Source organism: Schistocerca gregaria, chromosome 8, assembly GCF_023897955.1.
Source record: "Schistocerca gregaria isolate iqSchGreg1 chromosome 8, iqSchGreg1.2, whole genome shotgun sequence".
In the NCBI taxonomy this organism is placed as follows: Eukaryota; Metazoa; Arthropoda; class Insecta; order Orthoptera; family Acrididae; genus Schistocerca; species Schistocerca gregaria.
The window spans coordinates 439,904,728-439,919,819 of NC_064927.1; the positions used below are offsets into that span (position 1 = coordinate 439,904,728).

Consider the following 15,092-nt stretch of genomic DNA (forward strand, 5'->3'; position numbering starts at 1 on the left):
TTGCATTTAAATTTCCTGACAATTAAACGTAGAAAAAAAATAAGAGGCATTACTTTTTGACTGACCCTCGTAGTAAGCTGTTGTTATAATTCCTTTTGTTCTCTGATTTCAATTTGTTCAGCAGCTCTTGAGCCAGTACTATTGGCTGACAAAAAAAACATTGCAAATGTTTGATTTTTTCCTACTTATTCAGACTATTGCTCCTTGTGAGCCGTACAGATGGCTCCTCACAACTAACTTCTGTAGCAAGGAGCCAGTTGTTTGAAGGTGTCACGATTTTACCAACTGATTACAACACTTTGTCTGTTTATTCATTTTTCTTTATATTTCTACAGTATAGATTTTGATGCCACTCACTTCAAGAGATACAACATTTTAGAAAACCAGGACAGTTCTAAATAAAACTTGACCACCATTGAACAAATTACTTCATTACTTTCAAACAACAATTACTGGTAGCATTTAACAAGTAATGTTACAGTATCCTAACTGACATCAAAATCACTTTCAGCGCTGTTGATAATTCTTTATATGGAATGACATGTAGGGTCCTAACCCACAAAAACTAATTGATTCAGTTTCATATCTGCCCTAAATGTACTTACTTAATAATCTATTGCACAGACCTGGATTCAGAACCTTCGAAAAAGTCCAATTGTCAGTGTTAGTGTCTACATAATATTCAGAAATTGCTTGTGTGTGTGTGTGTGTGTGTGTGTGTGTGTGTAGAGAGAGAGAGATCAAACATGCTCACAAACATGGTTATTTGAAATTGTCACATCTTTATTACTTCTACTTGACACATTGGTTGCTGTATTTAATGTTGGCTGAAATAAAATGTGGAGTCAATATTAGAGGCCTAATATGAAAAGGGAAAAGGGTTTTAACAGTGAAATACTGGACACAAAATGCAGATATAAATACAGAGAAATTTTTAATATTAGAAATGTTAAAAGGACACAATGATATGAATATAAATATGTACAATATAATGGCAAGCTATAATGATAATTAAATGAAACTGATATTTATATTTTGGGCACTTTTTAACATGTGTTTTCACTGTATGTGTGCAACCTACATAAAATCCTTAGCACTAAAAAGGTAACTTTGATAGTGTCACTGGAAATTTATTTCTAATAATTTTCTTGTTTGTGTAGGCATACACTATATCTTGATGTACTGTTTCAGTACTCTTCAAATTACCACCACACAACACTAAATCCAGTCTTTTTAATAAATTATTTTCATGATTTGTTAACTCTCATTCCTTGACAAAAAAATAAACCACTGTTTGCTCTCCAGTTCTGTGCTTATGGTGAACTAGGATTGGGAGAGACAATAACAGAATATTTAAATGTAGTGGAACTCATCTTCTGAGAAACACCACCAATGCCCTGATTTTATTATTACGTTATTTTTTTCCAAGAAATACAGATCTACAGCGTTTTATAGCTGCTAAGGTATTAACGTCATTATATGAGACATGTGGAAGATAGTGTGGTACATCATTTGCTAGATTTGCCAGACAATAAAAAATTATAATAATAACTGGAACAATTATATTCACATTCATACCCAATGACACTGATTAACTGTACACACAGTTCTAGCAAAGTAATTTACATCTTTCATTTATACTTTAGAGCTGTATGCTTATGATTTTCCCTAGTATGTGCATGCTACGAATCAGAATTCAGTACACCGTGACAGAAAGTGATTAAAATCAACACTGCCATGAGAAACTTATAAAATTCATTTTGTAATGCATTCTGGGTAAGATACAGGAGTTTATTATGCAGCAATAAGTTTTGTTACATTTATACATTTGTATACTTAAAAACTGGAGGCTTTTCTCCCATAGAATGTTAGAACTCTATAACACATCATTTAAACTTATTTAAATATTACATAAACATGAATAGTACATAGTACCAGGATATTTAATACCAGGGTCCTGAACAACAGAAAGAAAGTTGTTATAAATTTTTTCTGACACTAATAGTATGGCTCAACTGATGCTTTACAAAAGTACATTTGTGTTACATAGAACACATGTAGTCAATGTAGTCTAGAAAGACTTCTTTCACATTTGTGAGTTTGTTCAAGTCCCTGATGTTTACTCTGTCTTATGTAGTGAAAAATCAATATTTTGTAATTAGTGTGCCAATTGGTGCGGTGATTATTAGTTAACGGAAGATGAAATACTGACAAACGTAATGTAGCTGTGTAGATTTTTGGCTTTCATTACTCAAATTTGTAAGCTACATATGAAGATTACACATGTTTTTGTGTTTATGTAAACTGCAAGAAAAATTAAAAGTGGAGCAGGTGATATTTGTATCAATGTCAAGCAATTAGTGTAAAACCAAATGTAAAATAAACAAATCTGCAGTATTAGGATGGTTCCTGTTGTATGTTATTTCACATAAAATCAAGGTTGGCTTAATAGACAATAAGATCTAATTGTCTGCAAATAATTTATTGATCCTTGTGAGAAAAAATCAGAAATGGGTATATATTAACATTATAAAAATAAAGTAAAAACCTAACAAAAACATTATGAAAACTGTGAGGAAGTATTTGGTGTATGAGATCTTTAACCTTTTATTAAAATATCGAAACATCACAAAGCACACTACAAAATTGTCCTTATTATGCTATCAGGCTTCATGCCTGGAGGAGAACTAGTTATTTAGACCGCCAAGGAATTTACATGTTACCAATGTATGCAATGGTGATGAAATTGAGACTAGATTTAATTTTTCTCAGAAGGACTTGCAGGTGTTTTGATGACTCAAAGAAACGTTCTGGAAATGAGACTGAATTGTTTCCTAAGTACATTCTCGGTCTGCATGCTTTCTTTACGGATAGCAATGACTGTTTAAAGGTACTGATTTTTCTTTATGATTTAATCACTAGGAATAATGAAAATGCCAAAAACTTGAGTTTCATTCCTATATAGCAACGACAATGAACATGCAACTATTTATAATATATATAAAAAGTTAAAGTTTTTAAAATTGATTTAAAGCATAAACAGTTACATAATATTCTGCATGTGTAAACAAAACAAACATTCAGTACCTGAGGCACAAGTTGGAAACAAAATTTGGAACATTTCGAGTCAGAAAAGTAAATTTATTAAGCACAATAACGCCGGCGAAATAGAAGTCAAACAATGTCTATCACTGATAGGACTTCACTATGTCTACTGCTATGTACAAAGTATATATTTCTGTCATTATTTAAATTTACTTTCACAGAAAAAATGTCGATATAGCAACAATTAAAGCAGAAACATTCTGAAAACTATGAAACTCATCATGTCCGTAACAACATTGACATCACCAACGACAGTTTCATTTATTTACTTCTCCCCACCCCCCAGACCGCTTGAGCGAGTCTCCTCTCCTTGCACTTCATTACATGGAAATGATATTCTGAGAGTCTAAAATAAACTTTTTTTGGTTTGCTCATTAAAGGAAGTAGAGCACTGCGCAATTCGTCAGACAGTTCCGCAAGCTCATTATCACATATGCAGTCGATAAGAAAATCGACCCTTAAATATATTACTTTTTGGTTACGTTTCCTACTAAGATTACAGTAACAGTCTTATAGTCTAAGATATAAATTAAAGTTTAGAGTAACGCGTGGTCGTTCGTCGAAGATTTAAAATCTAATAATGCTTAAGTAGATGGATAACATCGTTATTTATTCTTTTTTTTCTTTTAGACTTCCACTTCTACGAAAATTACATAACAAATAAAAAATAATGAGGATCACAATTGAGACGAGAGTCCGATTTCGATGATTGCACATCCTGGGGGAGGCGCACATTTCGTAGAGCGTCCAAGATCCCACCACAAAATAGAGTTAGGTGCACGACACTGCACCTAGTACTCCCACCTGTCCTCCTGCTCCTCGGTCTTAATCCTACTGCGCAACACGTCCGCAGAATCTGCTTCAGACTGCCACCCATCAGTGACGGAATGTTCACCTACAGCCTCTTCTTCACGCACGACTGCAGCTTCCGGCAGTGGACCAGCATCATCAGGCGCAACAGTCGGGGAACGTGGCTCTGACTTGATGCTCCTCCGCTCGGGCTCTTCATCACCATCGTCACCATCCTGACCTATAGCGGGTGCCGGAATCCCTGTGTCAGAAGCCGATGCTGACGGAGGCCTATTCGTCGTTGCCACTTCGCTGCCTCCGCGGTCTGCCCCTGTCGTCGATGAGGCCTCACTGCATTGGTCCTCATCATCATCCTCATCATACCTGTCAAGGACAGGTGTCGGCTCCACACGGACAGTTTCCTCATCCTTGGATAACTTCATCCCATAATCATCTGTCTGCATAACACACACCCCATTTATAATGACTTCCTGGTCGCCACCCTTGTCCTTGTGGTCCTCCCCATGACCAGTGGCGTCCTGCCACTCAGGGTTCACCCACTGGGGGGCAGCTGGCTTGCGCCGCGATGTCCTTGATGGCTGCGACACTGCCACAGAGGATGAAAGAGGTAGGTCCTTTTTGGCAGAAGACCCAGTGACGGAAGATGCAGCAACGTCCCGCAGGCTGCTACCAGACAGGTTGGAGTCTTCACTGCCAAGGTTGCTCTCTGCATCCTCCTCTTCTTCGAAGTCAGGCTCACGCTTAATGCCCATGCTGAGATCGAGCCCACTGAACTGCTCCTTGGCGGCAGCTGCAGCGGCAGCAGCAGCTGCGGCTGCGGCGGCAAGGGGACCACTCCCAACGTCACAGCCTGGCGATGGCAGCAGGCCCCTTCCCACAAGTGCTGCCAAGTTGCTGTTGGCAAAGTAGGGTGGGTAGGGCAGTGGCACTGGTGCTAGCCCCATCCGCTCCTTCTGGAGCTCCAGCAACCTTTGGTTCAGCAACAGCCGGAACTGGACGGGGTCGAAACTGCCACCACCTCCCGCACCCGGTGGCACACTGCCCTCACGACCCTGGCCACCACCACTGCCTCCGCTGCTGCTGTCATGTGGAACTTGCTGCTTCAACCTCATTCGGTGGTTGTGGAACCAGTTGGTGATGGTCCTGGTGGACAGTGCCAGCTCCGCCCCGAGGAACTCGATGGTGGCTACGCTCGGATAGCTATCCAGAGCGAAGGCCAACCTCAGCGCCTCCTTCTGTTCCTCTGAGAAGAGGACACGCTGCTTCTTGGCTGATGGTGGTCCGGGCCCAGGGCTCGGGCTGTGGTAGAACTCGGAAGTGTCGTTGGAGGAGGTGTCGCTGCTGTTGTCCGCGCCACCGCCACTGCCACTGCCACCGCCACCCGCGACGCCACCTCCAGTCGTGCAGCCTGGAGGCCCGGCACTGCGGCGGCGCTTGTTGGCCTCGCGGCGCTCGTTTTTCAGCGCCTGCAGCCGGTCGATGTTGTGAGCGTCGCTGAGCCACAGCTGCATCCGGATGAAGGGCTCGCGACCCTTGATGCTCAGCATGTGCCAAGGCTTTGGCTTGGAGAGCAGCTCGCTCACTGAGCCTTGAGACAGCCCCAACACCGCCTCTCCGAAAATCTGCGCCAAAGACGATGACGTCTTTAACTAAGAGCTCAGAGGCACTGCCACCTCTTGCAGTTCAGAGGCAAAAGTGGTTTGTCCTTGCAACATGGCTGGACAACTTCGAATAGTGCAGGCCTTTCTGTAAATCTGCGCGCATTGCTCCTAATTTTGGACTTTTGCAAACTTTAATTTCAGTTTCTACATTGAGAGCTCAGCATGACCAAATAGCACAAAATGTGAATAAATCATGCTATTAAACAAAACCTTTAGAATCAAAAATGGTTTTCAATCAGCAATACAATGCAAAGGAGCAAGTATTCTGCTGTGTTTTCAATGCCTGCAACATTTTTATTTACTTCGCTATCAAAGCAACTGTTTTTCCCCTATTAAATGTAACTTATACCTTTTTAAATGAGATTCAGTAACCCATTAAAAGAAGAGAACAGCAATATAACACATATCAGGTTCACAATGAGACTTTTCACAGAATAGCAAGGACACATGTTATGACAGTAGTCTACCTGCCCAGCTGTTAGGCTATATTCACAATAAAATGGAACTGGACCTGTAATGTGCTTCATAAGGCGTTTTACACATGCCATCATTGTTTACCATGGTGACTCCTCAATATCAACATGTAGCAGGGTCTCCATATAAACAATGCTTTGGTTAGAAGGTGGATGCCCAATTAAAAATAAGAAAAAATCTCATAAGTAGAATATTTCTCAACCATTTTTTTCCAAAAAGTAGCCTTTTGAGCATTGATATGTACTATTATTACCATTATGCTTTTTATGAGTTACTGAATGCTACTGAATTAATGAATTCATGAGATTTGGTGTAATAATAATGAATATAATGTATTCTGGGCTCTTTTCGAAATGTAACTGGTAAAGTGTTAGCCCACAGATATGCCATATCATTTTCATTAAAATACTTTTAAATTTTTCTCTTTGCAGTCCAGTTAATTTTGTTGCAATCAGTTAAAAATTACTGCTGCATCTTTCGTGAAAGTGAATAATGTATGTAGGAGTCTAATACAAGTCATAAAACTGTTTTGCCAGTACATAGGAGTGTGTTGCCAGAAAATTGGGTCACAACAATCTACATAACTTTTACTCATAAGGTCAAATACATGGCACTCCTATATTTCAATATATTATTGTAGCTGGCAAAAAAAAAATCAAAAGTTCGTTACTTTCATGTGGTATGCTTGAATCTTTGGTGTAACAGAGCTGCAAGACAGTGCTCCTCTAGCACCCACAGAATACATATATGGTTAACAAAATAAGTTGAACAATGTAATTTTTGTTTAATCATTGAGGGTTGAAGCTGTATGTAACTGACAGCACATGTTACAGGAAGCAACAGAAAATCACTTCCTATGACAATGTCCATAAAAATAAGTATTTTAGGTGCAAATTCCATATTTAGTGCTCTAACAAACACATAAATTTAAACAAGACAACTGTAGCATTATAAACATGAAATATTATGTCACTTAAAAAGCTCTATGAACTAATGCAAATTTTAACACAAGAAACTGAGTAGCAGTAGTGGCACCATTGACTGCCTAAGTTGAAATGAGAACATTTATTTATGAGATATATAGAGACTGCTTGTACACATAAAGTTATTTTTCTGATTGACTGATTGAATGATGATTTAATCATTTCTATCGAATGAATCAGTAAATAAAGTGGTATGAGAGGTACTATGAGGAAGATGTAAAGTTTCCTGTGAATAACTGCAGTTAAAATATTGTGAAAGTAATTCCTGTGAGAAGTTTAAGAAAATACTGTTTTCCAGCTTACATCTAGCACAAGGAAGATATGGACAGAACCAAAGAAAATAAGTCCATATTGAAAGGTTACAGGAAGTAGCCCAGCTAATTGTCCACAAATGTAGTTTGAAAGCAGTCAAATGTTCTAACATGTTAGTTTTGTGAGGGAGCACAAAATGATTTTGAGATTCAATGACAAATGACTCTGGGTGACTTTGTTACTAGTCAGTAATCATGACATATTGTGGCTTTCTTCAAACTGATACTGTTTTTCTGTGGGGCAGGATGCACTTTCGGTTTGTGAAAACATTTTTCTCCTGGGACGAGGTGGCAGCTGCCACATACTGCTTGAAATATGCTTCCATTTCCACCCTGAAGTGGTGAACCCACACCTCATCCACATTAACAAATCAACATAAAAAATCCATTCGATTCTTTTCAAAATGTCCCGAAACTGCTTAGAGATTGATTCCCTATAGTCAGCTTTCCATGCAAAGGAAAAGTACTCTCTCTTCTGCTATGACTGTTGTGTTGGCCATTACATGCACTTCTAACCACTTATTTTCCAAGCCATATTGTGCATTTTGTCATGGTTTTCAGCTGTAACTGCAATTTTGGGATGCTCTTCACATGAATTATCTTCAGTAGAATTATAACCACATTTGATTTCAGTCACTATCCCAGACTGGAATGAAATTTGCTTACTGTGACTTCTTTTAAAATGGCATAAACAAATCTGTCCTGCAGATTGAAATGATACTTGACTTGCAGTATAATGCATAAGGTAAAAATATTAAAAAATCAAAATTTCATAGTCATGGATGCTATTTTTGTGCCAGGCTGAAAATTTTCACCTTGACTTCGTATATTGTGTTTGTGTGTTTCTAAAGTGCTGTGATGTCATGCAAAGAGAAGAGAAATGAACTGAACTGTGATACTTGGAGGGAAGAGAAATTGACAGGGGAGGGTATGCATCCTCACCTTCTGGCCTATGTTGTTGGCAAGGAGTGCCTCCTTGATCTTGGTGGTGATGGTCTGTGTGTCGAGGTCCTGCGTGAGTGCAGCCATCTCGTAGACGGAGGGTGCCACATGCTGCTGGAGCCCGCGCAGTGCCGCCATAGCCATGCCGGACTGCTGGTGCTGTTGCGGCGGTGGTGGCGGTGGCTGCCCGTGGCGGTCCTTCTTGTCAGCAGTGAGTGCAGCACCATAGCCTGCCAGCCCCAATGCACCTGGACCCACAAGCATGGGTGGCGGTGGTGGCTGGGGCACTGAGGTGGGTGCACCAGCCCCAGCAGCAGCGGCGGCAGCTGCTGCGGCAGCAGCAGCATGGTGTGGGTGATGCAGCTGCAGTGAGGCAGGCAGTTCGTGGCCCAGGTGCGCACCGTGGCCACTGTGCCCATTGTGGTGCTCTGGCTGCTTCGACAGTTTCGGCGGCTGCGGCTTTGTCAGTGAGGCACACGCTGCACCAAATGGAAAGAACACCACTGTCAGAGCGCTGGCATTTGCACCAGCATCTAGTTTATCCTAACAGCTGGGTTGCCCTACACCCATCTGATTTACAATTTTGGCTTCACCGTAAGACTGTTAGGGACACCAAAATCAATTAGTGGGCTTTATCCAGCCTGGAGCTGAAGGATTGGATTTACAGTAATCTATCTAAAGTAATCTGTGGTCAGAGGCTGCTCTACTTGCTATAGTGTTGCCAGCTTTTCCATTAAAGGGCATGTTTTCCAGCATCTGTTGGAAGTCATGACAGGAAGCACCACTTGCAAGAGGAGTGTTGTTAGTGGGAGCACGAAATGAGCAATGCAAACGTTTGGAATCTTTTGCAAAGGTCAAATGGCTGAAAGGCCTAAAGCTGCTTCTAGCTCACAACATTGTGCAGTCGCCCAGCAGTCCTCCTGGGTGCAGGAGGTGAGCCACGGGTCTCTCAGGCAGAGTTTTTAAGAATGAGTGATCCTAATTCTTTTTAAGAATGAATGATCATAATCATCAGTTAAGTATTCTGCCAGTGCAGGAAGTTTAAAAGAGTTCACAAGTGTATTTCATGCATGGATGTGCAATTCTTAGTAGGCACTTCCGATTTTGCAAAACTTATTGTGAATCAGTGTATGTGCATGTGATTGATCAGAACAGGTTTCACTTCACCAGAGGATGCTTTTTAATGAAAGATATGGAGTCTTCTAGGTCAAAATTATGCTATAAATTACATTTGTTTCCATGGAACTTTGAAGTTTGGTGCTTTCATGTGACTTTCAACCAGCTGACTTTGAGCGGTTACCCTTTTTTGCCTTTGGAAGTTTATCATCAGAAGTTGCTTCAAATGTGTGTTTTGGCTAACAGTTAATGACTGCTTAAGAGGCAGCAACAATGTAATGTACTCACGAGATTTGAGTGGGCCTCCAGCGTAGTTGCCGGTCCTCATGAGCTTCTCAGGTGCTATCTTGTACTGGCTGGCAACCAGCTTGTGGACGGCATTGTCGTCCTCGAGGAACATCTTCATTCGAATGAAGGGCTCACGCCCCTTCTGCGTCAGCATATGCCACGGTTTGGGCCGTGCTAGGAGGTCTGACACGCTGCCTTGTGATAGCCCCAGCACTGACTCCCCAAACAGCCGCTGGCTTATTGAGTACTGGCTTAGCGACTCCTTCACCTGCAACGAGTCACACACAGAAATGATCAGTGCCCTGTGGACATACTCACACCTCCCTACAAAGTTCATACAGTTCACACCACATGCCCTTTCTAAAACATCGTGTATTACCAATTAATGCTACTAAGAATATACAGATTTGGTACTGTGAGACATACGTATTTTCCTTTTTATGTACGTACTCTCCAAACCAATGTAAAGTGCATGGAATAGGATAGTTGGCATTCTACCACCACACGTTAGTGTTTCTTCCTGTTCCATTCAGATTTGGAGTGTGAAAAGTATATGACTACTTATAACCCTATGTGTGTGTGCTGTAAATAGACTAACCTTATCTTCCTGTTGTCTAAGGGAGCGATATGTACTAACCTGAAGGAAATTCGTGTGAAGAATATTTCTGGAATCTGGAATTGATAATGGTTCTTGAAACTTTATAATAAAGAATTTGGAAGATAGCTGACATCTATCTTCAAATGTCTACCAATTTAGGTTCATCAGCATTTCTGTGCCAATCTCCCACTGAATCAAGCATACCTGTGACAGTTTGTGCTGCCCTTCTTTGAATGCATCCAATGTTCCCAGTTAGCCCCATTTCTTTCAATGTCAGCAGAATTTCTAGGCTCATATACAAGTAGACTAATTGGTCCAATGATAAAGTTAGCACTACAATTTTGTCCTTTCCAAAACAAAGCGAGAAAATCGAACAAGAAATGTTGCATTTAAATCATGTGTTTACGAGTTCTTGCAGGGTGACAATTATTGAACTGTGTGAAATAAAAACGTCATAACTTCTGAATGGTTTATGTTAGGATGTTCAAACTGTACTGTTGGCCACAGGGCATGATGGGAATTAGTATGCACATGGTTTGGTTTAGCCCACTTTTATTTGGATGGGTTTGTCAATGAGCAAAATTGGCGCATTGGGGGACTGAGAATCCGCATTTCATGATTGAGAAGTCTCTTCACCCTCAACAGGTGACTGTGTGGTGTGCAATGTCAAGTCACAGAATAATCGCTGCAATATTTCTTGATAGCACAGTGACTACCAAACGGCACGTGAAGGTTTTGGAAGATGATTTCATCCCCATTATCCAAAGTGACTCTGGTTCCGACAAGATGGAGCTCGACCTCAATGAAGCAGGAGAGTGTTTGATGTCCTGGAGGAGCACTTTGGGGATCGCATTCTGGCTCTGGGGTACTCAGAGGTCAGTGGCATGGGCCTTGATTGACCGCCATATTCTCCAGATCTGACCACATGAGACTTTTTTGTAGGGCTATATTAAAAATAAGGTGTACAGCAATAACCCCCTAAACCATTGCTGAGATGAAAACAGCCATTCAGGAGGTCATCAACAGCATCGATGTTCTGACACTTCAAATAAAGTGTGTGAATGCCGTAGTTTGTAAGTAACTTACGTCTTTTTTTCCCCAAACAGTTCAATAATTGTCACCCTGTAAGAACTTAAGAAACGTGTTGAAGCATCCATTAATAATTTGTTTCAGGCACCAGAGAACATTACCACACATGGTCCAATTGGAGATAGTATGGCTCCCAACTGGAAGAAACTTTGCTGGGTTCAAATTGTTGTCAAACTCCGACCCCTTGGATGTTTAAGTTGACACATTGTGGGATGGCCTCTGTGTTATACTCAAATAGTGTGATACTTGCTAAAAATATAACAACTTGCTATTTTTCTAAGTACTGTCCTGTGCAGTCACTTTGATATGTATATTGCGCCTTCTGTCCTACAGAGTGGCGCATGAGAAATCAGCCCTGAGTACAGACTGCTCGTCAATTACACAAGAATTGTTGCCTGCCACGAGCAAATTTAACAACAAATAGCTAACCACATAATAATTAGATAATAAACAAATAAGCTAATCCAAATTGATAGTGTCTATTACATTACATTAGTGCTGAAAATAATCTCCCTTGTCTTCAGTACACTTTACACGCACCCTAACATGTTAATATACTAATATAACTATACTAATATAACTATTGTGCATCAATTCTCAAAATTTCATTACAAATATTGTCCTTCAAATCTTCTGAAGTTACTGGGTTATTTGTGCATTATTTTCCATTTAGACTGTCCCATAGATAAAAGTTACAAGAGATTATGTCCAACGAACTCCTTTGCTGATGGTCTTTTCATCTGTGGATCTTTCATGAATTCGTGAGATTGACTTGTGTGAACTGTGACAGGTCACCCCATCCTGTTGAAAGACAGCAAACGTGCATACTGACAATACAAAACCTAGTCACATCAGCTTCGAAATAATAGATGACAGTTGGTCGGTGACAATGAGCATTCTCGTACTCGGGACCAGTTTTTCGTGTGCCACCTTGTATAAGTTAGATGAGATCTCGTCTTTCGTGAAGAGATCTCGTCTTTCATCTAAAGCGATTTGAAGAAACCACAGGCAACATCAACCGAGGTGCCTAGATGGAGATTTGGACTTTAACGTGAGGCAGCCAGCTTAATCATTGTGTAATAAATGACTAATATCTGACGACTGTTAGTGTACAACCTCAGAACCCATTCCAAAGCCTACTGGACAGCAGTTTCAGCATCGCAATGCTGGAAGTGAGCGAACATTTGGGTGCTACAAGCTGAAGTACTATAAAACTTGCCTTCTTCACAATTTCCTCTGTGTTGAGGTTGTTGTACATGTCGAACTGTTGCTGCGTGATGGGTGGCAGCACTGCTTTTAGAGGCCTCTGTGAGGGAGAGTGATGTGTGGGGGCACTCGGCTGTGAAATGAGAGAATTTGTGATGTTGGCCATCCGCTGCAGGGGGCTCGCGGCTGCCGAAGACGCGAAGTCGTCAGCCGGGGTCATCGCTGGCGGCAAGATGGAATTGCTGAGAGGACTGCTACCACTCGTGGGGATTCCCGGCGTCGTTGCTGCAGACCCTCCACTTTGCTGTTGTCCTGGTTGACCTAAGCCTGGAACACCATTGCATCCCAGTCCAGTTACTTTCACTTCTGTCCACATGGTCACTGATATCAGTAATATCTCTATGTGAGAGTTGTTCAGAAATGAATTTGGAAAGTTGTGATTGTACTGTATATTCACACCCGTATATATTTATACTCGTCTATATATTTATATATTATATCTGACATTCCTTTACTAATTGGCAAAAAGAAGATTAAATGTTGTTTGCGTAGGGAGTCGGCACGCACCTGGTTCAAGTTTGGGCCTTACAAGTGAAAAGGCACTGCCGGCATGTCGCAAAGCATCTGCAACGGACTCGAGGACTTCCTTCTTGACGGCGACAGCTGCAGCCGCCGCAGATGCTGGGTCGCAGTTTGCAGATGGGAGTTCACCATTGGGAAGTTTCTCGTCCCTCTGATCAGCTGAAACTGTCGCTGGTTTCGGCATTGACAGGTCTTGGACTACTCCATTCAACTGCAAAGGAAACAGAAATACGCACGTCAAAAATTGCAGGTAGGTCTTCGAATATTGCCGCTGCACAAGACAGGTCAGTTTCCATAACTGTTCTTTCAGTTTTACCTATGTGTTTATAAACTACAAACGCAGTTCCTATCAATTCTAAATCGAAGCGAGAATGTTTGCTAAGGTAACTGCAAGGACACAAATTGTTTTTTGTAATAAGAATGTCCTGAAAAATAGCGCAACTGCATAAACATGTAGAAAATAACTATCTATATCCTAATTTTTATTTAATCCTAACCAGTTTCGGTCAAATCACTCATAGTCAGATGCCATACCCTCCATAGTTCTCCATCAGTTTAGATTAATGGCTCTTGCCATTTTGCGTACGTGTCATGTTCTGTTGTGGCAGATAATGTATTGGAATTGCTAGGAATTGTATATTTTCTAAATATAACTAAATGGTCTCTGTCCCTCTCGTTGGAGGTTTAGTGAAAACCAGACCGACCGTAAATCGTGGACTGTTGAAGAAACGAGGCATTGTCGTTTCTGTTTCGTTTAGCTGTGAACTCACTAGTGTTGCCAGGGGAGGTGTGGCGGACGGGGAGTCAAACTGAATATGAGAACTGCACAAACTCTGGATCAGTGCAGCCAGGACGATTTTAGAAACTTATACCGCCGGATGTGGACTGAGAGTTACGATTTATGCGTTACATTGATCGCTATTCCTATTTGTGTCATGAGAAAATACTGTTAAATTAAAAGCTGCGACTTAAGAGTGGACTCTAAAGTATATATTGCTATTAATCTCTAATAGTTTTCGCTCCAGAATTGCACGAGTTCATACGTGTGTTGAAAGCTTGCTCCTTAACCCCTCATAAATTTAAACACGAGGTTTTATAGATCGTGACCATATGTTCCACGGTGCCTCCATTATAACAAGAAGTGTTATGAAATAAAGATTGATGTCAGAAAAGAATTAATTGCTATAAACTTAGAGATTGTTACAATCTGGACGTGAGTTTTGTGTGACAATAGATGTAGCGAGTCTCAAGAGACTTCCACATGTCGCCAAAGTTGCTTGCATCCATTCAGACTGTACATCGGCCCACTTACCTGCTGCTGCTGCTGCTGTTGCTGCTGCTGTTGTTGTTGTTGTTGCTGCTGCTGCTGCTGTTGTTGCTGTTGCTGCTGCTGCTGTTGCTGTTGTTGTTGTTGCTGCTGTTGTTGCTGATGCTGTTGCTGATGGCTCATGGCAGCTTGCTGCTGTAGAGCAAGCAGGCCAGCCGTGCTGGGGCAAGCAGAATTCAACTTGGCTAATTCTCGGTGATATGCATCCAATGCCATACGGATCTCCTCCTGCGTACGGTCCATAGGCCCGAAGCCAGGGAATAGTAGGCTGGAATAAGAGGGAGACGTTGTTGTTTTATCGATTACCATATGCAAAACTATGGCAAAGAAAAATCTGCTTTTTTGTTGTTAGGTGGTTTATCAATTGACCGAACCAATGAATAGCAGGAAAATAAAATTCATAATCTTTATCAAAAGCACTGTGTCCATACCGACAGTTCTGCACTGGAAACTTTCATAGCTTGTGTGTGTGTGTGTGTGTGTGTGTGTGTGTGTGTGTGTGTGTAGGGAGGGAGGGAGGGGGGGGAGGGAGAGGGAGGGAAAGAGGGAGGGAGGGAGGGAGGGAGGGAGAGAGAGAGAGAGAGAGAGAGAGAGAGAGAT

At 41.3% G+C, this 15,092-nt stretch overlaps 1 protein-coding gene across 6 annotated transcripts in view; it reads right to left on the reverse strand.

The window, feature by feature from the left end:
• Nucleotides 1-917: 917 nt before the first annotated feature.
• The window catches only part of LOC126284054 (homeobox protein cut), a 422,426-nt gene continuing 408,251 nt past the window's right edge, over nt 918-15,092 (reverse strand). For 5 of the 6 annotated variants that reach the window (XM_049982639.1, XM_049982638.1, XM_049982634.1 and 2 more), the window contains 6 exons: nt 14,478-14,760; nt 13,151-13,376; nt 12,597-12,910; nt 9,691-9,958; nt 8,287-8,765; nt 918-5,537 (listed from right to left, as the gene is read on the reverse strand). In XM_049982639.1, the coding sequence (XP_049838596.1) occupies nt 3,897-5,537; nt 8,287-8,765; nt 9,691-9,958; nt 12,597-12,910; nt 13,151-13,376; nt 14,478-14,760 (3,211 nt within the window). In that variant the 3' untranslated portion in view covers nt 918-3,896. The remainder of the gene's footprint in view (nt 5,538-8,286; nt 8,766-9,690; nt 9,959-12,596; nt 12,911-13,150; nt 13,377-14,477; nt 14,761-15,092) is intronic. The other variant, XM_049982636.1, reaches the window with a different exon arrangement.